At 41.3% G+C, this 25,463-nt stretch overlaps 1 protein-coding gene across 1 annotated transcript in view; it reads right to left on the reverse strand.

Annotated features, from left to right (window-relative positions):
* Positions 1–2,448: 2,448 nt before the first annotated feature.
* The window catches only part of LOC111141082 (signal transducer and activator of transcription 4), a 91,171-nt gene continuing 68,156 nt past the window's right edge, over positions 2,449–25,463 (reverse strand). Inside the window, exons 14-24 of the mRNA XM_022493418.1 lie at positions 23,647–23,691; positions 13,928–14,011; positions 12,320–12,418; positions 9,685–9,820; positions 7,865–7,914; positions 7,315–7,409; positions 6,884–7,020; positions 6,339–6,530; positions 4,928–4,994; positions 4,439–4,547; positions 2,449–2,735 (exon numbers count right to left, since the gene is read on the reverse strand). Coding sequence (XP_022349126.1) covers positions 2,709–2,735; positions 4,439–4,547; positions 4,928–4,994; positions 6,339–6,530; positions 6,884–7,020; positions 7,315–7,409; positions 7,865–7,914; positions 9,685–9,820; positions 12,320–12,418; positions 13,928–14,011; positions 23,647–23,691 — 1,041 coding nt within the window. The 3' untranslated portion in view covers positions 2,449–2,708. The remainder of the gene's footprint in view (positions 2,736–4,438; positions 4,548–4,927; positions 4,995–6,338; positions 6,531–6,883; positions 7,021–7,314; positions 7,410–7,864; positions 7,915–9,684; positions 9,821–12,319; positions 12,419–13,927; positions 14,012–23,646; positions 23,692–25,463) is intronic.

Genomic DNA, 25,463 nt, shown 5'->3' on the forward strand with positions numbered 1-25,463 from the left:
TAATCCACAGCACCAGAAGCCATACGGAGATTATAAACAGGGTGAGAGGACGTGATTGGTGTTAACTAGAGCCTCTGTCCACATGGGAAGCCCCATAGAATTATTTGGTGTATTTGCTCTAGAGATGATGCAGAGCCTGTCCATGGTGTTTTTACAGCGTCCTCTTTGAGGACTCTGGTGGGCATGTTGTGTCTTACAGTGCCGGTTGCACAACTGTATGGGTTTGTCAGAGAAGGGTGAATTTATTATGTGTTTATTGTACTTCCTTCAGCCAGACTTTAAAAAAAAACTGTAAGCAGTCGGGGGGCCTGGGTGGCTCAGATGGTTAAGTGGCCAACTTTTGGTTTCGGTTCAGGTCATGATCTCCCGGGTCCTGGGATGGAGCCTTGCGTCGGGCTCCACACTTGGTGAGGAGTCTGCGCGACGATCCTTTCCCTCTGCTGCTCCCCCATTCACACACACACACACACACACACACACTCTTTCTCTCTCTCTCTCTCTAATAAATAGATCTTTAAAAAAATGCAAGCAGTCAAATCAATCAGTGCTCATGGTCAATTTGAAAAAAGAAAATTATGTCAGAAATTGAAGGGTGTGCGCAGAGGCAGTTTGCTAAGTCTGACCGCGGTTATCTGCTACAGTATAACCGTAATTGGTTTGACCTCTAATTCTGTTCCTTCTTCTTCAGGGAGCTCTTGGGCCTCCTGAACATGCGAGCTAACAGAAAAATCCCTTGGGTATGCCAGAAGCATACTCATTCCTTATAGTTTTTCGGGAGTCCTTCCTTGCTACCTAAAGACTTTGAGGAAGTTAACTGGAAACTGCCTCCTTTCAACATTTATTCCAGATAAAGGTACTGATATTCAGTACAGTTGGTCAAAGTGAGCCTATGTGAAAAAGAATTTGAAAAGGGATTAGCAAAATGGGCGTTTGTGATTGGTCTGGGATGGGTGAGGGGAGGAGTGAAAATGTGATTAATATTTGAAAAATAAATCTACATTTTGTTTTGTTAAATGCTACTTATTTGCTGCCAGTTGTAAGGAAAAAAATATTCTGGGGGAAGATTTGGTGGAGATTTGGTGATTAAATTCCCTTCCCACTCACTGCACTTTATCTCATGTGGCAAATCTTATCCTCAACTAAACAGGAGTCTCCAGGAATCCCCTGACAAAGTCCCATTACTCTCACAAAGATGATTTCTAGAATGCAAGACTCACACTCTTGGGGAACTAAGTCTATACTGCGATCAAGAACTTGGTTTTGATTTTCTGAATCTAAGTGCAAACAGCCACTTACTGAACTCTTACTCTTACATGGCCTCTGCCTCTGTTAGAGGGAGTGCATTGCAGATGTCCTTGCATCGTCTGCCCTCAAATAACAATGGTGGTTGAGATCACACATGAAACCTTGGCATTCTGCTACTGGGGCTCTATACTGAGAAGTTTTTAAACATTCTGTTGAATAAGAGTATATCATACTTTTAATACATTCCAGAAAATGAAAAGCTTCTGCAACCTTCTTTGGCTTCTAAATCCCATTATTTGAGTTATCCTGGTAGGAGATTACCTCTTTAAAGATAAAACTGTAATAATCACTATATAATTCAAAGTACCAATCAAGATATAATAACTTTAAACCAGGTTTATGGTTATTTCCTCCACTTTTGCTGCCAGTTGATATATTTGAATTGCAGAAAATTGGGCATGTGGAGGAGGGCATTGGGAGAATGTACCTCAAGTTAGCCTGGTAACAGACACCTTGACCTTAAGAGTACTATCAGAAGGGCACCTGGGTGACTCAGTTGGTTAAGTGTCTGCCTTTGGCTCAGGTCACGATCTCAGGGTCCTGGAATTGAGCCCCACGTCACGCTCCCTGCTCGGTGGGGTCTGCTTCTCCCTCTCTCTCCCCCTCTTGCTCTCTTTCTCAAATAAATAAAATCTTTAAAAAAAAAGAGAGAGAGACTACTATCAGGAGCTTACAAAGGAATAAGGGAACTGGCCTTGGGACAGGTGCAAACTTTGTCTCTGGGGGAACAACAGAGGATCCAGTTGGGCGCATGTGAGTGGGCGTAGAAGATGCCATTGGTAAGATGGCATCTCTCTGAGAAGGCAGGTTGTGTTAAGACCTTCTGTTTTTAGAAATCTTTCCCATTAAACATTAGCTTCTGTTTGGCTTGCTTCAGGGACAAAAGAGGGGTGGAGGGAGTTAGAGAGGGATTTCCAGAGGGAAGAATGTCTGAAATCCAGGGTGATGGCTTTCACCTGCTAGAACTCAGGATATCAGCTTATTTGGCTTTTCTCTCAGGTCTTCTTGCTGGGTTTTGAGTGATGTAGGTGTGACTTTGTCCTTCATGACCTATTCTGAAATCTTAACACTTAATCCTTCTAGAGCCAAAATCATAAGTAACATGTGAGAAACAAAGTAAAAAATGAAACAAATACAAATGAATTTTTTGTTAATGTTATATTAACACTGGTTTCTTAAAGTGTCGTATCTTGCAAGTTTATCTGAAGCTTCGGTTTTTAGCATTTTAGTCAGGACATTCCCAGTTAGTGGTGTCATGCCAGTGAGAGGAGAGCTTCAGACTTCAACCATTTCCTGGAAACTGGTATGTACAAAGCTGAAGAAATAAGTACGACTGTTGGCAAAGATCAGTCCTTAAGCTTTTTCATTTGCTTCCTTCTTTTGAGTGCCCAGAATTTCTCCTGTCATTCAGCAGAATACGGAGACTTCATCTAAAATTGGAAAATGAAAATGACTTTTGAGGAAATTACTGGTTTTTGCAAATAAGTCATAGTTTTTTAGGTAAACACCTTTTTGTCTACTAAATACTTCACAATCTTTCTACCATTTAACTAGTAAGCATTCACAAATTTCATCCCACAAAAATGTGCTGAGAAAATGTGTGAAAAATGTAGCAAAAGTTCTCTTATAACTAAATGATTTAAGACAACTAACATTGGAATAAGCTGTCAAAGGGGGCTGTGGGTTTCCCCATCCCTGGAAACCTTTGAGAGGACTAAAACTTTATAATCTGTGTAGAGGAACAAAATTTGCCACCCAAATGTGTCTTTTTAGCATGTAGATTATTTTAGGCTGATTATTTTTAAGAAATAAAAAGCTCAGGAAGAGATTTTGACCTTCCCCTTAACTGGCTAAAAGAATTTAGACAGAGGGGCACCTGGGTGGTTCAGTGGGTTAAGCCACTGCCTTCGGCTCAGGTCATGATCTCAGAGTCCTGGGATCGAGCCAGCATCTGGCTCTCTGCTCAGCAGGGAGCCTGCTTCCTCCTCTCTCTCTGCCTGCTTGTGATCTCTTTCTGTCAAATAAATAAATAAAATCTTAAAAAAAAAAAAGAATTTAGACAGAGAATCTGGCTCCAAGAAGGGAGTTATCACCATAGATAACTACAGTATAATATGAATGAGGCGTGGTAGACAGGGAGGAACTCAAAGTTTGTTTGTTAAAATTCTTCTCTGTGCCCCATTGTTTCTGTATAGCCCAGCAAACATTTGTTTATGAAATATTTCCTCTTTTTCGTCTTCCTGTGAATTGTCTTCAATCCCTTTGAAGCCTCAGATCCCAGCCCCTTCTTCTTAGCTCAGAATGGTGTACGAGCCTCAACTGCTTGTCTGTGGGCCTCATATTCTTACGGCCCCCCTGTTAGTGCTTTACTTACTTATTAATTATTTGATTCTCTCTTATTAATCTGTCTCATGTCAATTTAAATCTTCGATCAGCCAAAGGAACCTTGAAGGGTAAAGTCAAAATTTTCTCCCGCACACCCAACATACAAATTTCTTGGGGCTTAGGATTCTATTATTCTCATATGTTCGTCTGAATGTAAACTGAGTCACTTGATGGTATTGAGGAATAATAGTAGATAGGATGTATCCCCATCACATTATTTCATTTAAGATTGTGATTAAGTTCTCAGGAGAGTAGTATTATGCTGCTACTGACTGTAATTCACGTGCTACTTGAAGAAGTTCCTGGGACAGGATTCATAATGCAAGTAAAATTAATAAAGGAAAATTGGAATTTGTGATTCTCGAACTAAAATAAATATCGAACTTTATAGGCTTATAAATATCGACTAATGTATATTGTCTATTAACATGGGAGAGTGGTGGGGAGTGGTGCGGCCAACGGTAGAAGTAGGGACAAAATGTACATGAGTGAGGAAGAGGAATTCTTTGATGGCTTTTGATGGAAAGAACTTAAAGCAGCCCAAATGAATGAAGGTGTCTGTTTTCAATGCCCATATCAGTGACCCACAGGAACATACAGACACACCCAGTGTTATGCTCAGGGATTTGGTCCAACAAAAGCATTTTCTCACTTCTCAGGCGGAACGTCAACCCCTTTGATTAACGGGTACCACATCTGCTTCATTAGGAGTGCCCTTGATGAGCAACAGAAAAGAAAGGGAACATACTGCAGTTTCGATTGTTGTGGGACTCAGGTTTTCTCTCAGCACAGCGTAGACGCTTGGAGACATGGGAAGAAGATCTGATGGAGAATGTGGTTCAGTTGAATCACTTCGGCTTAAAGAGATAACAAAGTACATGTTGAAAAGGATTAAAAATGACGGCTTCCGATGACATTGTGTCAGGAACTCATTTCTAGGGCCTCATCTATTTGTTTCTCTGAGATGCCTAATTCATTGTTTGAAATCAGATCATTCAGCGTACTCTGGGATATACGACATCTAAAAAGGCAACTTTATAATTCCAGTCATGGTAGACCATGGTGCTTCCTGAAGACTAGCTTTATGTATTAGAGCAAACAGGACATTGAGCATTAAAATGCTTTATCATCAGGTATATCGGTACTCGGCTCCATCCTAAAATTTCATGTACAAGTGCTTTTTTTAAAAAAGAAAAATTGAGTAAGAGATATTTTACATGTGGCTAAGGTTACTTACATTGTTGAGATGGGTATAAAAACAGATGGAACGTAACCTTTGTCCCCCCTTTCTGTTGGTCTTGAAACTGGAAAAGAAAGGCAGGAAAAAATGTTATCAATATTACTAATAAATTTTTTGAAGTCTAGAAAAATATAAGTAATGTTAAAAAGAAGAGGGAGATTATGATTGTTTAGTGACTCACAAAAATTTGTAGTTGAATAGATGAAACGGTATTTGAGATGAACATAAAATGTGTAAGAAGAGAAAAATCTCCTGGCAGGCCTAATCTGACTTTACACAAAATTGTCTCCAAAATGTGTGAGAAAAAGTGGGAGTCAACTAAATTACCTGTGTTCAATGTTATGGTTTAAGTTTGATTATATTTGATTGATTTGCATATTGGGGGATTTATCGTAAGTCAGTAGGGCAGCAGCAGGTCGTGTCTGTGGGTGACAGTTGCAGGCTATTCAGCAAGACGGTGCTCTCGGATTTCGTCGCTATGGACGAGCATCTTAACGGATCATGTACACTTGCATTGGAGGTACAGAATGGTAAACTTACATTACAATTATGTAGCTAAATTAGTTATATTCTTCATGTATTTAACAAATATTTACCAAATGCTTCTTTTGGTTGGGTATTATTTTAGCCCCTTAGGATACAACCAGGAAAGGCAGGTGTGTCCAGACTTATCGGCAGGCCAGCGGGTGGGGAAAGAAGCGCTGACCCCCTCGCCCCCTCCCTGGCAAGCAAACCGCCCAAGCACAATCGTGAGACTACAGTAAGGCAAAAAATGTAAAGCTTATAAACTTCCGCTTTCCATTGCAGAAAACAGACTCCCATAACTCTTTTTTAAAAATTTTTATTTATTTATTTGACAGACAGAGATCACAGATAGGCAGAGAGAGGGGGAAGCAGGCTTCTTGCTGAGCAGAGAGCCCAATGCAGGGCTCGATCCCATGACCCTGGGATTATGACTTGAGCCGAAGGCAGAGGCTTAACCCACTTAACCACTTAACCCAGAGGGCACTCAGGTGCCCCTCCCATAGCTCTTAACAACTCTTAACAGCTTTCTAATCATTATCTCCTCCTCCTCTTCCTGTCTCCCAGTCACAGATGTGAAGTAAGCCCGGCTCCCATTTTAGGAAGGAGGAAGCTGGAAGCTCTACAGGCAGCCGTGAGTCGGCCCCATGGCCCCGTGAGTCTGGGCACAGCCACGGGTGACTGACTACTTGGGTTGGACCGCCCAGCTGTCCCTCTTCAGGAACTGTTGACACCCTACTTCGTTTTTAAGGCCTTGACCGCCACATACGCCCTATGACTTATGACAGTCAAAGTAAACATCAAAAGAGGAACTTCGTTTACTTTACTGCAATATGAGGTTATTTGCCAAAAGCTGACGAAAACAGGCGAACAGAAAGAACCTAACCTTCGCATGGCTGGGAGCTGTAGTGTTTACCGAAGGCTTTGTCTTTGGGAATGTCAGGATAAAGGTACTTCAGAGGGTTTTCGGGAATGTTTTCAGCCATAATAACCTTGTAGTCTCGAAGGATGTCGGCGAACGGCAGAGCGGACAACCGGCCTTTGTTGTAGGGTTCCACAGAGTGGAATCGCACTTCTCCTGGAGAGACAGAAAGGGTGGGTGTGTGGCGGGGGGGGGGGGGGGACATTCAGGCTCCTGCAGGCATCTCTGGGCCCATTCTTCCTGCCCGCATCACCTCCACGTCCCTGGCTATCAAACAAGGCTGGCCCTTCCCTGCCATGCAGACAGCGCTGCCTTCCAGGCGAGAGAGGACACCCACACAGGCCGTGAGAAATCCGTGGGACTCTCTTCTGGGACAACTGTAACAACCAGCATTCAACCCCCTGGACACATGAAGAGCAGAACACCATGCTACGCACTTCTGAAAACTGAAATATCGAGAGCCAAACCCAGTACAAATGTCCCACGTGTGAGCAACAGTGCGCAGGTACCATTTTCAGAATGGTCGACCCAGGTGAAAGTTATCCCTCCGAGGTGGCTTTCACTGAATCGTAACAAAAAGGTTCCAGGCATTTTATCCTTTAACAAGAGGCGCTCCTTCTCTTTGCTAACAAAGCCCATGACATACCTAAAAATAGAACAATGCACAGTTGTATCTGATCAAACACTGTAATTTATTACATTTGTATTTATTTCATTTACAAAGAACAGACCTAAATTCATTCTGAATATAATAGAAAGTCAATGAAATACTCCTGTAGGATTAAAGTAAATATCAGTACTCTGTGAGGAATGTAAAAAACTGAACTATTCCCCACCCCCATCAATAAACATGCTTAAAAAGAAAAAGAAAGGAAAAAACCCAACAGCTTAAAAATAAGAACCTAATGAACTCATATGGAAAGTATAGCCTGTAACTCACCCATCTATCCAAAGAGGAAGAATGTGTTTCTTAATTAGATCTAATATTGCTTCAAGCCATGTCCAAAAGGTAAATGATTTACCAGGTAAGTGTTCCTATTGTAATAAACAAACATGTCAGGACAATGATTATTTTAACAGTAATGTTGATACAGTAATTCAAGTTCCACTTTTCAGTGCAATACTTCCTTTAAACTTTTAAAAAATGTTTATGCATTTTAGAGAAAGAAAGCCAGAGGGGGCAGAGGCAGAGGGAGAGAGAAAATCCTGAAGCAGACTCCCCACTGAATAGGGAGCCTGATTTGATGCAGGGCTCTATCCCAAGACCCTAAGCTCATGATCGGAGCAGAAACCAAGAATTGGTTGCCCAACTGACTGAGCCACCCAGGCACCCCAAAATACTTCCTTTAAACATAAGACAATAGTTTAGAGTTAAAAAAAAAACTGTATCCAGGAAACCCTCAAAATCCCAGATTATGATGTGGAGGCTGAAAAAGAAACACTACTTAAAAAAATTTTTTGGAATAATATTTTTGTTCCCCTATTTGTACCTTGCAGAACTTGGCCCAGGTGAGATGACCATCATTGTAGCTAGACTGGACTAAAAGAAAAGAAAAGAATGAGATTTTTATGAAACAATTAAGACTTTTCACTTTGGTGCTCAATTTATTTACTTATTTTTAAAAAATTTTATTTATTTACTTGACAGAGAAATAGAGAGCACAAGTAGGCAGAGAGGCAGGGAGAGAGAGGGAGAAGCAGACTCCCTGCCTAGCAGGGAGCCCAGTGTGGGGCTTGATCCCAGGACTCTGGGATCATGACCTGAGCTGAAGGCAGACGTTTAATCAACTGAGCCACCCAGGCACCCCCAAGGTGGACAATTAGGACTTTACCCAGTCCCTTTCAAAAATTTCTTAAGCACCTGTTATGGGTTTGCATTGTTCTTAATGCTAGCAACAGTAAAAACGTGAAGATACCATGAAATGTATTTTCTAAGAAGAAATTCTTCTCAATGAAGAAGCTAAGATAACTTTGAAAGAGGGTGAGTGTCTAGGGCCAGGCCCCCATGAATAGATATGATATAAATTATCAGAGGAGAAGGAAGAGGAAACCACACTCTAGTAAGAATAATGAAGGATGAAACATAGTGGACATGAACACAGCTTATATAGGAGACAGCAAGAGCTGCCTGATGTTGGTAAATAAACATAAAATAAATTTATGTAAGTTAGATATAGCCAGATCACCAGGAGTCCTAATTACTAATAGAAAAAGAATGAACTCAAGATCCATTGGGCAATAAGAAGCCATTGACTACTTTGATTCAGGGCGATGAAAGGGTACAGGAGTTTCTATCTAAATTTTTAAGGAAATTATACTCATAAGGATAATTTCATAAAGATCTGGAAGGACATGGCTGCTATCTATACTACATATTAAAAACTTTATTCACGCAACAAATATGCCTATTACTGCAGTTTTTAAACTAAATAAGTTCAAAAAACATATTTACATTAACTAAATTTTTAATATTCCCCAAAGATCTGATTCATTTAAATACCTGTTGGGCAGGTAGTGGATCCAAGTGGCATCCCAGCTGCACTTGCCAAATTGCACACGAGTTCACTACTGATGTGCAAATGCATCTGTGGCTCTACTCTGTATGCAATTCTAGTACACAAATATGCTAGTATACGAATGCCATCTTAACTCTTTCTTGGTCGTAAATATGTTCACCCCAGACTTGTCAAAATATAGATATCTTTTGAAATTGTTTTAGGAAAATCTTACACTATAGTCACCACAGGAAGTACCAGTGATTCTATTTTACAAACTTTAAACATGTTAGTCAAAACTGAAATTTTCTTGATATGGAGAATTAAGTATTGTCCGGGTGGCTTTTAATTTCTATTAAATTCCCTGGTGCTGGAATCAGCTATTGTCGAGTTGGTTAAGGACCATTGTGATATTAGTAGGAAAGTCAAAGCACCATTAAGGCTTCACATCACACTCAGTGGAAATGGCATCAAATACCCCGGAGACTGGAAAGTGGAATGGAAAGGAAGGGGCTTTGGAACTGGACAGGCCTGGTCTGTGTCTTGGCTTTGCTATGTACTAGCCACGCAGGCATGGTAAGTCACTTAACCTCTGCATTTCAGTATCCCCATCTATAAAATGGATGGAATAATGAGTTAGTTACCCTTTCCCAAGAAAGACGACATAACATTTAGCTCTGTGCTTGGCAATACGGTGGGCACTCAATAAATCGTGACTATCATTATTATTATTAATAGTAGTAATATCATCTGGCTCTTTAAAATGCTCGAGGACCCCAAACAGAGGGCAGTCTCCCATATCTACCCACTCTCACCTGTAAGTTTCTCTGCTAACATATTGAGCTGATCTGAGTTAAGGCCACGGCCGACATACGATGAAAACTGCCAGCTCATCACTTCCAGGAGCTGACTCAAAGTGGCAGATGGAGGGTTATTAAAGAAAACCAAGTTCTGAAATAGAGTTGTAATGATGATCAAAGTCATTAATCACATTGAACACACTATAATTCAGTATCCAAAATGCCTGTTTTAAACTCTTTAGGCCAATCTAAGTTAATATACAGAATATCACTTCATCTCTGATGTGCTTTTAAACTGACACTGATTTTGTCTTTTCCTAAAGAGTTCCTTAACCCTTGGGTCCAATAAAATATATGGCTCCATCTTATCCTTGAAAGAACCATTGGGCATTTCTTAACTTTCCTTGGATTATGGGCTATCAATCAATTCATACAAGTACTTAATACTGTCCAACAAATCACTGGGCAAATATTCTTTTCTGAAATATATCAATCTTAAGCAAAACCTATATTGAGTTATTTAATTAGTTTATTATGGATTGGTACAAGTTATACTTTGACCAAACAAAGAATCCCAAAGCACAAAAAGCTAAGCCTCAGGCTAACGTAGGTGACCCTACAATGTGAATTTGTAATTAACCTGAGTCCTGTTTTGTGAACAGTATAGTAGACTTTCTCTTCTGATCTGGACAAGAGAACCTTCTGTATGACTAACTGCAAACAAGATTGCTTGTGCCAGAAACTGGGTCAACAACAGTCAAAGAGAAGACTTCATTTTAGATTACTGGAAAGCAGAAGGTGTGAAAGCCAAGAAAGATGTTTTAAAGACAGAAGGAGGGAAGAATTGAGTAACGTAGTGCAGTATAGGGAGAAGCATAAACTACACTGGGCAGCAAGAAAAGGAACCAACCCACGAGATTTCAGATGGTGGGAATAAAAGAGGATACAGCCTCCAACAGGAAGTGGGAGATAGGAAGGGGAGGAATGGAGAGAATTTCTAGAGAAGCTGTTTCCCCTGAACCAGAGAACTGTGTCTGGATAAATGACCAAACGGCATAGAACCTAATTAAGGTCTGGGGACTTAGGTCTTGAAGCAGAAGAGCGTGAAGAAGAGAAACTAGAGTTCGCTGTTATGCTGGACTCCGTGCATCTCTACTGTAAGCTGTACATGACCTGCTGCCCACGTTCCTCATCCAGGAGCAGAGCAGAGTCTGGGATGGCTCGTGTGACAACTCCGGTGGCTTTCTGACAGGAGGAGGATGCTGAGGAAAGCTAAGTGCAACAGTGCTGCACTCGGAGGACAGGGAAGTGACCCATCTTTCCTCCTCCACCTTGAAGTTGAATGAAAAGCTCTGAATATGTATGGCTCCTAATGGGAATGGCATTTAATTCCAGGGCTGTAGGCTTTTCTTGGTTTTAAGGCAGGAGAACTTCTCTAGTGAGCCCCGCACTCACTGCAGCCTGGGAGGAAGTGACACACCACACTCCCTACGCAGCCTTCCTCTCTGCAATTAATCTGTCTCGGATGCCAGGGCAAGGGAGGATGAGAAGGAATCAGGCCAAGTCATCTTCCATGTTGTTTCCTTACTGGGCACATTTTTAAAGAAGGAAAAACACTCAGAGCTAACTCATCACATCTGTTCTTATTTTGCTAGGACCTAAGGTAAAAAAAAATTTTTTTCCCTGAAGAGTGAATATTTGCTTTGAATTAAGAAGAAATGTTATTTATATTTGACCTATTTTCTCTAGGTCTTGTGTTTCCAAGACAACACACCGAGATTTTGTAAGAGGGAACAAGGGGAAGGGCTGACTCATCGTTTCTTGTTGCTCTCTTCCCCGGGTGTCTTTTAAGAAGAGCATCTGTTTTCAGCTAGCTTTGTAACTTGAGGCCAATTTCTGATCAATGTCTCAAATAACCACCAGATGGCATTAAAACTCAATTTGGGCCTAGAACGGATTAAATCTATAATCAACTTGAAAATTTGTCTAGTCAGAGGGTAGTTAGGCAACATTGGATGATATTCTAGTCATTTATTTGGAAACTAATTTTCTACCTTTGTAGAAAAGTCTGTGTGGAGGTGTGGCCAGAAGTAGTTAAGGAGGTGAACACAGCAGTCAGACATTAAATTCCAGACCAAGAAGTCTCCCCACAGTCCCGTTAATAGAGCCACTGGGTGGGACTAGAACTCTCTGTGAGGCACATTGCTGGGAGGGATCAGACCCACAGAAGTAACCAATACCCGCCCATCAGTTTTGCCGCTGGAATTCTTCCAGCGTCCAAGTACATCAAAACACATCACTTTAAATATAACATGAGAGAGCATTCATGCGACTAAATATTAAATATATTGGAGTTCTGGGAGAAAACAACCTACAAAGACATGCCAAATTTCATATATGTATGTATATATATATATATATCTATATCTATATATAGATATATATACAGATATAGATATATATATATATACATACATATATGAAATTTGAAATTTGTCAAAACCCATCTGAATCAAAAGACATATATATATGATTTTTTATTCAGATGGGTTTTTTATATATATATATGTCTTTTGATTCAGATGGGTCTTTTGACAATAAAACAAATCAAATAGAATTAAAGGAGGAGAAATAGGAACAGAGACTCTACCTGCGAATCACTGGTTGACACATTGTACCAAATGATGGATGCCCAAGCATTAGGTAACTGACTGACATTGGAAATCATCACCACAGGTAACGAGCTGGTCTGGTTAAAAAAAAAAAAAAGCACAGTTATTACAGGTAGTTGCACCTTGTGCTGATTTTATTCTTGATCCTGTCCCCTAAAGGGTCAGCTCAAGCCAGCTCTACTCCTTTAATCCTGGTCTCTTCCCTGCCCTGGTTACTAAAATGGCTTGTGAAGGAGCGGGAATTTTCTGAGCACATATGAATCAAGGTGTAGGGATGGAAGAAGCCATAAAAACGGGAATCCTTTCAGAGTGCTTGGTCACTTAGCTTCTCCAGTATTTTCCCTCGACATCACACAAATGTTTATACTTATATCACATACAGCAACTAATTAGAACTTGTATTGATTTTGTGGCTGTACTCTTAATAAGTTACTATAAGGAATTTAATTTTAAATTTACCTATGAAATGGATCAACATATTCAATTTATGATCTGACATCTAATTAACGTCCGTGGTAGACATGGGCATTTTCACTGCAGAAGATGGGGAGGGAAGCAATGTCGGACGCTTTATGAGAAAGACAGCAGCCTGGTCTGCTGTGACACTCAGCTTAGCAGGGCTGAGACTGTTGTCCTCAGCCTCGTGGAACAAACAGGCTTTCACAGACCAGGGAGCAAATGCAATCAACCTACGTTAGTCCCTTCTCGGTAACAGTGGCTAGATTTCTGTGGACAGCGAGATCCCTCAGTTAACAGCTCACGGAAACAAACAGAAGTGTGGGAAGAAGTGATGAGGAAGGCATTTACGGAAAATTTTTACATATTTGCACTCATTACAATAAAAAAGGAAAAGCAGAACTCTAAAACAATACATCCCACAAATAGTATCATATTCAGGGCATATCAACTCTTCCTTCACACACCAGCCATTCACTGATTTAACCTGTGTTGAGCATCTGCTACGGGCCAGGCACCGAGTCACGGCTAATGGAGTGACAAATCATGATGCCTTGCCTTCAAGGAGCTCATAGTCATGTTCGATTTAATCCTCAAAATGGCTTTATTCCTCCTTTGAGTACTAGGGTGACTGTTATAAGAGGATCAAAACAGTGTATCATTAATGTTCCTATCATTTGTCTTTACTCATTACATTAAAAAAGCTTTCCTTCTGAGGGATTTCATGTACAAGGGAAATTTTTGGAAAATATATCGTTAAGTGACATGGTTTAAGGATACTTATTTCTCTTTAGGCTTTCCACTAACTACTCATGACTCAGAAGATCCCAGAAAATGAACCAACAAACATGCAATCTGGGCAACCAATTATTCAATAGATATTCAACTGATAATGCCCATGAGATTTGATCATTGTATTTAACCAGGATAGTATACATTCTAATAGTAGAATGTTGACTAATTAGTAACTATCTGACATATTGGTTTCTTAAACTAAAGTTTCTAAACAAAATTCTAAACAAAAATGATAAAAAGGGAATGTACTAATACCCACAAAAGACTCAGCTTTCATCTATAAATGCCAGCCAACGACTGAGTATATTATTAGTAAATACTTGATTGATGCCTACCTCCAAATCTATGGTCAGGCCATAGAGGCAGATCTGTGTTTCGAAGGTTATAGAATGAAGCTCTTCAGTCACCATGTGACAACCCTAAGGAAGAAAGAAATCAACTGTTACCTTACAAATGTACTCCTGCTATCTAGTATTAGGTCTGCTTCTATAAAAATTAACAAAGTCTTAAATACCCTAAACATTCTCTATTATGGGAATATCCTTACTATTTAAATATCTTAAATATCTTACTATTTAAAAAAGTTATTTAGAGTATATACAGAGTGAGGAATCTTATTTCCACAAAAGAATGATATCAAGGTAATTTATGACTTTTAACATTCCTGCATATTTTCATCAGCTTAAATGTAGACCAATAATTCTTTATTTTTAATTTTTAAAAATTAGTCCTTCTGGGTTACAGACTATTAATAAAAGCAAGGCATATGTATATAGATATAACAGAAACAAGTCAGTGTGATAATGAATTTGTTTAAAAAGTGAAAGGAAGTATTTTTTAAGGACTAAAAAATAAAACAAAAAATAGTTGTGCAACAGAATCAGAGGGCAATCAACCCAAATTATAGGAAGAGATGGAGGGTTCCTAGGGGGATGTCGCCAAGAAAAAAGGAAAACACAAAAAACTCAGATTGACCTGTTTGACCATATTGCAAGATGTTTCCAAGTTTCAGTGTGCCTGGGTGGCCCAGCCAGTTAAGCATCTGACTCTTGATTTCATCTCAGGTCATGATCTTAGAGTTGTGAGACTGAGCCCCACACTGGGCTCCCTGCTCTGCACAGAGTCTGCTTGTTTCTCTCCCTCTCTTCCTCCCCTCACTGTGCACTCTGTCTCTCTCAAATAAATAAATAAATATTTTTTAAAAATCTTATTAAAAAGAAAGAAGAAATTTTCGAGTTTTGAAGAAAACTTTTGGGCTACATTAGTGAGAGTTACATAAAATAAATTGATCGAATAAAATGAAATTAAGGAGGGACGTCTGGGTGGCTCAGTTGGTTGAGCAGCTGCCTTCGGCTCGGGTCATGATCCCAGTGTCCTAGGATCGAGTCCCACATCGGGCTCCTTGCTCATCAGGGAGCCTGCTTCTCCCTCTGCCTCTGCCTGCCATTCTGCCTGTGCTTGCTCTCTCTCCCCCTCTCTCTCTCTGACAAATAAATAAATAAAATCTTTTAAAAAAAATGAAATTAAGGCAACTAATAAATCCAGGGAAAATTGGAAGTAATACAAGAATGGAAATGCAATTATACTATAATATAGGGTTCAGCTGTTAATGATTTTTATATATTCATACTAACATTAATGCCGAATATATTGACTAAACCAAAATATGTTCTATAATGATATTGTAAAGATGGGGGAAATTTATATGTATAGAAATCTGGTATAAAAGAGCCACAGTTTTCTTTTATAGAAAGAATTCAGGAGCTAAATATATAAACTTTTTAAAAATCAAGAAACATTAGTGTGATATTAGCATAATATTAGCATGTAAGACTCAAAAAATGATCGTCTCTGGAAAGTAGGTTTGGGATGGGAAGGAGTGGGACAGAAATTGCTATTTTTCTCTAATGAAGTCTTACGGCACCTTGCTATGTGCCCAGGACCAGCAGCATTATCAGCATCTGAAAACTGGTTAGAAAAACAGGATCTCTGGTCTCATCCCAAGCCAGGAATGAGTCTGCATTTTAAGAAGAGCTTCAGGTGGAATTTGGAGACGATGAGTGTCCGTGTGCTTCATCCACATTGTGTTTCATTTCAAAAGAGACGTGGAAAATTTGGAGATGATGTAGAAGGATTAAACAATTTCATTTTTAAATTTATTTATATATAATTTTAAGTAGTCTCCTTGCCCAGCAGAGAGCCCAATATGGGATTTGAACTAACAACCCTGAGATCAAGATCTGAAATCAAGAGCTGGACACTTAACCAACTGAGCCACCCAAGCACCCTGAAGGCTTAGACAGTGTTAAAAAATAAGGCCTGTGGGAATCTATAAATGGAAGAAGACTTATTGAGACTAGCAATGTCAGTGTGGCGTTGGAGGCAGCAGAGTCAACCCTAGGAGAAATGATCCAATATTGAGTATGCATTAATGCCAAGTTGCAATCTACTTGTATTAAATTTCAAATGATAAAATTGGTTTTAATATGATGATGTGAAGGACAATTGCGTGAGGAAGACTTCACTGACAATGAGGAATGTTAAACTTAGGATTTGTTACTGAGAAGGAAGGAGAGAATTAATGAGTCCTCTCTCCCTTGGGTTACATCACTGTTGGCGCCTTACATTAACGTGAGGTAGCTAGAGTCACTAGAGAGGTAATGCTTCTTACTGGGTTAGTAGAAAGTTATGCTAATGGAAATTTTGCTTGAAATTCCCTTAGACCACCCCTAAAATTATTCCCAGGACATCCAACACACAAAACATCCAGCCCCCCACCCCTCCCATATTGAAATAAATAAATTGCTGTTTCTTCAGTTGCGCATGAGATGAAGTAGTCAGCTTGGGTTTAGGCACCAAGTTGAGCAAAACCCACATTTTTTAAACAGAAAATCTCACCGCCCTATAGGATGCTTCCACTATGCAAACCCTGAGACAAATGAAGAATCCATAATTTCATGTTCACTAATGAGTGTCTTTCACATTCCCACGAAGTTCAATGGTGGACAGGATGATCTAAGTCTGCACAGAACGTTTAAGAGGCCTGAGACAAGCACAGAGACGGAAACCTACATACCACGTGTCTAAACATTTAACCATTATAAATCAAGTTAACAATTGTTAAAGTATGGTATAGTCTCCTGCCTTGACATCTAAGCTTTCATATGACCTAACTGTCCAGGTTTTAACTACTCAAAGTTCCAATGGAACATGGTAGCTTGAAGAGATCAAGGCCATTCTGGACCATTGCCCACCCCCTGTCCTCCACCTCTGTGAGGGGCCTCACTGACCGGTGTGGCCCAGAGGTTTCTGCTTGTGCCTGGAAATGTTTGCATTGATGGTGCTGTCTGTGCTTGGGACTCTGGGACACTGCCTTGACCCCACAGACATCCCCCTCTGTGGGGAAGGCCACAGCTGGAGGACAGTTGAAGGGAGTCTTTTTGAGTGTGAGGTCCCAGCCATCCCCCATACTAGCCTCTATGGTTTAATTTATACAAATAACACACATGTAATTATTCATGATGGATAATTTCCTTAGATCTTTGTGTCAGGGCACCTGTGTGTTCCCCACCAAAGTGTGAGAAACCAGGACTCCACAGACAGAGCAATGGCACTCAGAGTTGTCCCTTAGCTTTGGAAGAAGACGACATGCTTTAGTTACACGTCACTGAACTGGAATGTGGATGGTGAGAGGTCTCCTCAATGACACAAACTAATTTCTTTTGTATTTTTAAGATTTTTTATTTATTTGAGAGAGAGCAGGGGAAGGGGCAGAGGGAGAGAATCTTCAAGCAAACTCCCCACTGAGTGTGAAGCCCAACATGGGGCTCAATCCCAGGATCCCGAGATCATGACCTGAGTGGAAGTCAGATGTCTGACCAACTGAGCCACCCAGGCGCCCCTCAAACTGATACTTAATGGTTATCTAAAGCCCCTGGTGCAATTGTGAGGCACATTTAGAATGAAATCCAGCAAGGACGCGGACTATAATACTCATGCCTGGAGAAAAGCAGCTCTGACAAAAGGAAGCATCATTAACATTCAAAGCTCACATGGCCATAGCTCATGGTCTTTATTACTTTCTGAGTGTGGTCCAAGCCAGGGACAATATTCAATTTCTCATTCCCAGGATCCATTCTTTGTAGACTGGGGAAAACACCACAGATAAGATACACCATTCATGGCTGTGTTTAAAAGCCATCATGTGAGATGATTATGGATTTAAAATACCCATATTTATGATATTTTTATTATATGCCACTGAATAATGTAACTGGATCGAATTCATTATACTTGTAAAGAAAAACACACATGGGATGATATGCTAAGAAACTGGAAAATTGGCAGAACTACTTGACCAGGCTCCTGGAAAAAAAATATACACAGTCTTTAAAAGGTAGGTATAGGTATCACCATTCTTTTTTCTTTCCTCTGCTCAGTGCCTAATAAGATACCCTGGAAATCAAGAATATGTTAACAAATAGTTACTGCTTTTGACTTCAGAGGAAACCTCTGTTAAGAAAATATAACTAGGGGGTGCCTGGGTGGCTCATTTGGTTAGGCAACTGCCTTCAGCTCAGGTCATGATCCCAGAGTATAGGGATTAAGCCCTACATCGGGCTCCCAGCTCCACTGGGAGTCTGCTTCTCTCTCTGACTTTCTCTCCTCTCATGCTCTCCCTTTCCCTCTCTCTCATATAAATGAATAAAACCTTACAAAAAAAGTCTGTTTCCTGGGTTATCTCTCTAAAGAAAAAAAAAGAAAAGAAAAGAAAATACGACCGGGATAAGGCTAATTTTCATCTAAGTTCTTTGCTCACTTTTTTAAAAAAAATTATTTATTTGAGAGAGGAGCACAAGTGGGGGGAGGAGCAGAGGGAGAGGAACAAGTAGGCTCCCCACGGGGCACAGAGCCCCGAGGAGGGCTGGTTCCCAGGACCCTGATATCATGACCTGAGCTGGAGCCCGGAGCTGGACGCTTAATCACCGGAGCCACCCAGGCACCTCTCCTCGCTCATCTCTTAACAAGCCGGAATCTCTGCTAATGCTGCACGGAGTAGAAAACAACTAACAATAGTATCCCAGTCACTGAATGAATATTTGTTGAATACGTATCACTTGCTAGACACTGGGTTAGATGCTGGGAAACAGTGATAAAAGAGGGGAATAGTGGTACAGTCCCATGAGAGAAAGACCTCAATCACAGGATCGTAGGAAATAAACGGAGATTGACAATGAATTCTCAAGCCATAGAATGAGGGGACTCCATGGGGGGTGTCCCATAAATAGTCTACATTTTTAGTGTTATTCTTATATCGACATCTCTTCTTAAAGGCGTTGCCTTTAAAGGCATTCAGAAGGAAATCAACTTTCTGCGAAAACGGCTGGGCTAGTTGGCATGTGAGTAGCGTATCTGTGTTTGAGAACAGCGAACCTGGAAAGAACATCTGTTTGGCTATTTTGTTCCGTGAAACCCAAGTCGCCCAGGCTTTACTAAAAGCTCCTTTGTGCTTCTTGACTTCCCACCACGTAAGCAAAGCTACCCAACCCCGCAGTCTGAGGCGAGAACCGTCGCTGGTCAGTCACCACCCACACCCGAGGAGTGTACTCCAGAGGCTGCCGTACCAGTTGCCTTTTCAAACAGTTTCCACATTTCAACGGTGACTCTCCAGCCACCTTTCTGCCCGAGAAGGACCTCTGGGAAAGCCTGCTTCCTGCGAATGTTTATTTTATAGGGACCGCCTGACGCCTTCCAGGTTTGGCCATTTACTAGTGATGGGATTGTGTGTTCGTGGTGGCTCTTTCAAGGAAAGGACAAAGGTGGGACAAAGAGGCAGTAGTGGCTAACCTTGATTTTGTGACAGCACGGTCACAGATTTCCATGGGGGGTTGTGAAATGCCAAAGCAAATTATTAGAATTCCTTTAAAAAAAAAAAAAGAAGCAAAGAGCATACTCTATGTTGCACTTTCACAGATTACAGAACCTTAGTCAAAAAAGCTTCAGAAACGGTCTAAATCCATGAAACAACCTTGAAACATAGTCTTGAAAAGAAATTCATCACCTGGGTTTCAATCTGTAAAATATATAAAATAAAGCTATCTTGACTGAAACAGGGGTGAGGGGCCCAGAGCTCCACCTTTCACCAACCTCCTGCCCCCAAATCCAGAGACGGCTCCTAGGGCAGATCTGTGGCTGTTCTGGGACAGAATGCATCTAATGCAACTTCCTCCCTTCATCTAGCCCGACAGCCAGGACCCCCTGCACATCCTGACCGACCACCTCTTTGTGGGTAACATTACTGGCTGTTTGACTCACGTGCTAGGGAGTGCTAGGGAGATTCAGGGAGGCGCCCCCAGGGAAACTATCATTCATGAGATTTTTGTATGTTCTCAATCATCTAGTAAGTATCCAGTCCGAGCTCTGACAACCCCAAAAGCAGAACTAAGCAGGCCAATCTGTGTGTGTGTGTGTGTGTGTGTGTGTGTATCAGATGCAGGTGGGGTGGGGTGGTAGTAGGAACCCAAGACATGTGATCCTATAAAAAGGGCCTACACATACATACATGGTGCTTTGAGGTCTCAGGGACCTGGAGCCAGAGGAGGACGTGCTCAGGGGCCCTGGAAAGGGACCACCTCCAGCCAAGCGCTTTGGCAGATGGGTAGAGAAGGGGAAGCGTCAGCACTTCGTCCTAAGTCAGGGACCATCTTTACCGATCTTTCCCCACCTGTGTGAATACGTTTCTTTACAAAGGGGCAGCCCTGGGAAGTGGAGCCAAAGCGGACGCCTGCACAGCGCGGCGCGGCCAACTCTCCCACGCGCCTTGTCATCGGATCCTCTAAAGGAGGCTTAAGTGCAGGTCAACCGATCCCCATTTGGGGCATTAGTGAGGGTAAGCGGCTTGCACGCGGCCAGCTGCCTGCAAGAGGCAGCCCCCAACACGGGGCTATTTCCAACCCCCAACTGGCGCATGGAGGAGACAAGGGAGAGGTCAACAAATTTTCCTGAGAAAGCATTATTTTCAATTTCTTTAGACTTCATAAGGATTCTGGTGTGAGAGAGTGATGGGATCTCTGAATCGGGGGCAAAGTGGTAACAGTACGAGCAGCAGCTGGAGGGCAGGAGACAGGACGAGACACTACCCGCACAGTCGCAAAGACCCCCCTTCTAGGAATCCCCGCAAACCGAGGGAGCGCACTGAGGCACCGGGCAGGAGGAGGTCGGGGCCGCGCCTGCCCGCCCGGGTTTTATGATCCCAGACGCAGCACCGCACAGTGGCCAAGAGCATGGATGTGGGAGCCAGACTGCCATGGCTGGAATCTTGGCCTGACCAGCCTGTGCCTCAGTTTCCCTACCTAAAATAAGGGCACGAACAGTCCCTACTTCATAGCACTGTCACAAGAATTCCATGTACCAGTGTCAGTGAAGCTCCTGGTGCCCAGCATATGGTTAATGCCACGGGGGGTTTGTTAAATCCCTTCTTATCGGGCTGTGAACTCCCGCTGCGGGTGCTCAGATAAGCGACGACTACCATTTGAAATCTGAAAATGAGCTATCCCGTCCCAGCGTCCTGTTCTCCTGACATTTTGGTTACTACCATCTCTGGCCCTGTGACTTTATGAACTCTACCTTATCGCTAGATCTTCCCGAGCTTCTTCCAGACTTCTTTTGATCGCTCCTACTGCCTGGCCAAGCCCCTGGTTTCTTTTCTGTCTTTCTGAGCCCACTTCATATGTTTTTGACTTTTCAGTAGTTCCTCTATTTCATGAAACAACTCTCCGGTCTGTGGTGTGTTTTCCGTGTACCTAGGCATCATACTACGATTCTAACAGTAGGGGGAGCTCAAGGAACAGCTTAAGATAAAATCGAGCTGGCCAACTTAGGGGAAAAAGGGAAGAATAAAATCATTCTGACACGACTGCACCATTTTGTTATTAATCAGACAATAAGAGGAAATACATTCAGAGTAATATAAGCAGACACTGTCGACGAGACATTGCTTGGTTATCATATCGTGGAAGGTGATTTACAGAGAGTTCTGCTCTAGGGAAGCCCCAATAAAGACTTCGGTTTTACATTCATAAAGACGACAACGTGTTGGAGAAGCCGAGCTCTTTACATTTATTCCCATTTGATCTGTTTTACTGAGGAACAGCTCAGAAGCACCGTGTTTAGTCTATTCAGACTTAGCAAATACTGTTCGGGGACTTGACGCTACATGAAGCGTTCGCAACTCTGGCCAAAATCGCAGTGAGATGCATGAAATGACTTCTTATTTATAATGCGCTAATGTTTCAATTAGGAAATTGGGAAAATCTTTATGGATTTCTATGAGGTGGGAACCGTAATTCCTACTTATCTGGTTTACGAGAATTTCCTTAAACTCAAAAGCTCTGCCTCCGTGATATCGGGCGGTAGAGACCTGTTTGCTGCTTGGCCCTAAACCAAGGCTGTACTCTGAAAGGAAGGCTTAGCTCATCTTTGCTGCGGCTGTGATATTTGGCAAATGCCCTTTAAGATTCAATTAAGGGAATCAAGAATTCTTGGAAGGGGAAATGCAGAGCATTAAATGTTGTGGTCAATCTTTGTGGTTTTGTGGGGAGGGCTAGATTGATTGCAGTTGAATGCTGGGTTTATAAAGTGCTTTTTCCTTCCAGATAATTCAGAGAGATTTCTCTTAGCAGCGGTGACGGTAAAGCCGGGAGACTGAATCCATACCAACCACACCAGAAATAAGCCTCCCTGCTTTGTAACAGCCTTGTGTAGATGACCTCACACATACCGCATCTCTGAGCAGAGCATGTTGGGCGCTACTACCCTGATCTGTTAGAGGAAAAACACGAGATATTTCTCCATCAGATCATTTCCAAAGGATCACATTTTCAGTCACGGTCAGAATGGACTCAAACCCAGGTTTTCTAATTCCAAACAGGTCCTAGCAATCGAGGCCAATGAAACAGATGATCTCCAAGGCCACTTTCAATCCAGGATCTGACCGCTCTATCATTGACTGACTCAAATGCAAACACTTGGACCACATCCCTGTGTGTTGTTAATCAGTTCATCCAGTGGGATGCAAACCTTATGTATACGAGCAAAGTGATACCATAAATTAATAGGGCCGTTTTTCACCTGTGGTATTCACGTCAGAGGTCATGAAGTTTGAGATGTGCCTCAAATGAGTGATTTTAAGGTATGTTGTAATAGTGGAGGACTGACTCAAGACTTATGGCACACCTGTAAAATGCAATATGAGCACCACTTTGAGTGCTGCTCTCCAAGAGTATTAAGGTTATGGAAAGCTGTTCACCTTACATTGTTATGAGGGGGAAAAAGCAGGTTATGAAACAATCTGTATATATGTATATATAAAAGTAATATATACATAAAGATCTAGAATGATGTGAACCAAGATGTTAATAGTTGTTCTTTTAAGAGGGTGTTATTATTTTTTTTTTTCATTTATTTGAGACAGAGAGAGAGAGAGACAGAGCATTAAAGCGGGAGGGAGCAGAGAGAGAGGAAGAATCAGACTCCCTCCACTGCCCCCTGAAGCAGGGAGTCTGACGTGGGGCTCGATCTCAGGATCCTGAGATCATGACCCAAGCTGAAGGCAGACGTCGAACAACTGATCCACCAGGTGCTCCAAGAAGATCTTTTTATATGCAATTTCTGGTTTTCTCCTTTTTAAGACAAAATTTCTTATCCTGTCTGCAATTCTCAAGCTTTAATTTGTAACCAGAGGGCGCCTGGGTGGCTCAGTGGGTTAAAGCCTCTGCCTTCGGCTCAGGTCATGATCCCAGGGTCCTGGGATTGAGTCCCACATCGGGCTCTCTGCTCAGCAGGGAGCCTGCTTCCTCCTCTCTCTGCCTGCCTTTCTGCCTACTTGTGATCTCTGTCTATCAAATAAATAAAATCTTAAAAAAAATAATTTGTAACCAGAGAAACACAAATGTGACTTTCTATAAAACTATAAAGGGCAGCTTTAAAGCTTTAAAAAAATAAGAGATGATAAGGCAATTTCCTTAAAACATGATCTTGTAGAAACATTCTGTACCTCATTTCCTTTGCCTCCGGCACCAGACTTCATTTCCTTCGGTTGCTTTGCAAACAAAGAATGACACCGTTTAGACGGAGAAGCACTATCAATCAAATATCAAGTTGGTCATACCCATTATAGTGATTTTCTTAGCCACAATTTTGTCTTTTAGAACAGTAACTCAATGTCTTCTAATTCATGGAAACCTAACATAGTTGCCCAGATTCAACAGAAAGAAGCTCTCTGTTTCAGCTCATGGGACGCCACTGTAGAAACTTTCTTGGAGGTAAATGAACAAGTTGGAATACTCTTAAGACTGTGTTTTTCAGCCAACATTTTGGAAAGAGGAAATCATGCTGCGATGTTTATCATCTACTCAGCACTCCTTTGTACCTGGAAGGTAGCGTCTGAGCTGAGCTGTGATGATTCTCAGTCCCTGTGAAAGCGAGTCCAGCCCAGAGGACTGGGAAAACAAATGACGAGATAGTGTCCCACGGTACAGGAAGCTACTAAATGCATTAGAGACTTAGTGACACAAGAAGGTTCAGGATATAGATTACTTAATTTAAAGAAAAAGGCAGACAACAAGTGTATATAGTGTGTACAGTCTGATCCCACTTAAAAAGTACATACACATATATGTATGTAAAAGAATAAAAACAAAAGTAGTTAACAGTGTTACAAGGTAGTAAGATACAGATGATTTTTAATTTTTAAGTTTTTGCCTCCCTGATTTTCTGCATTTAGTTTTGTATTAAAAATCAATTAAAGTTATTATGCAAAAGATAATACATTTAAAAATGCTTTGCAACTAGAAGAGGACTGTAAGATTTTGTTAATTTGTATATTATATCTGCTGGAAGAAAGACCTAACCACTTTTTCGTATGTCCCTTGTTCTTTTCCACATGACTTATTTTGAGAGACCGACATCTCGAAGTTAAGGGTCTCTTGCAGCTTTACTTGTTAGCAAACATTGTCCATTACTGAAATTTTCTCAAGGACAGATAGTGAATGTAAGCCGTTATTAGGATGTATAACACAGGGCCTGTCTACTACACTTTATCCGTCTCACACTGGAGGGATTCGATTAAAAAGAAATGTACTCTTCAATACTAAAGATCAAACAAAAACAAAATCAAAACCAAAAACCAGCATAAATTGGTATATGCAGTTACCTATTAACCTGCATTTTATCTTTTAGAAAGACCCTTTGGGGCTGATTCGGTGGTGCCCGGCACTCAGGTGGGGTAGTTCCCAAGTGGTAATAAACCAGAAGTAACGTGCATCTGGCAAGAAAGCGGTAGAGTCTTTGGAAATCTAAGAACCATGCAAAGAATTAGAAAGAAAGCAGGAAGGGAACTCTAGGTTAAGAGGAAGTGGTAAAAACAAGAGGCAACAGGGTGAGGCTGGGTTAGAAGCTTTCTAGACATGCCAAAGCAGACCGTATGCGACTGCTATACCCAGGAACATCCTACTTCCTCAAGCTACTCCTAAAATGAAAGCACTTTCGGCCAGACACATTGTTGCTGGATATCATGTCTTGAGGAGATTTTAAAAAGTAAAAAATAAATCAGGAATGCCTATCTGTTATAAGACCAATTATCTCTGTCATCTTTATCAAAATAAACAGACCAATTGTTATCTAGATACTAGGTCAAGGTACTATATCACCAATGTTGAGAACTCAGACTTCTGAGTTAAGGTTCCATGTTCTTTCTGCCATTTTTAATTCTTCAATGATAGCATGTTTTATTTCTCAGTATGGCCCTTAATCGCATATAAGAAACCCCCCACACCCAAAATACATTGAATTATAAGGCCTATTTGTAAAGAT

Source organism: Enhydra lutris, unplaced genomic scaffold (assembly GCF_002288905.1).
Source record: "Enhydra lutris kenyoni isolate GAN:26980312 unplaced genomic scaffold, ASM228890v2 scaffoldscaffold1, whole genome shotgun sequence".
Classification (NCBI taxonomy): domain Eukaryota; kingdom Metazoa; phylum Chordata; class Mammalia; order Carnivora; family Mustelidae; genus Enhydra; species Enhydra lutris.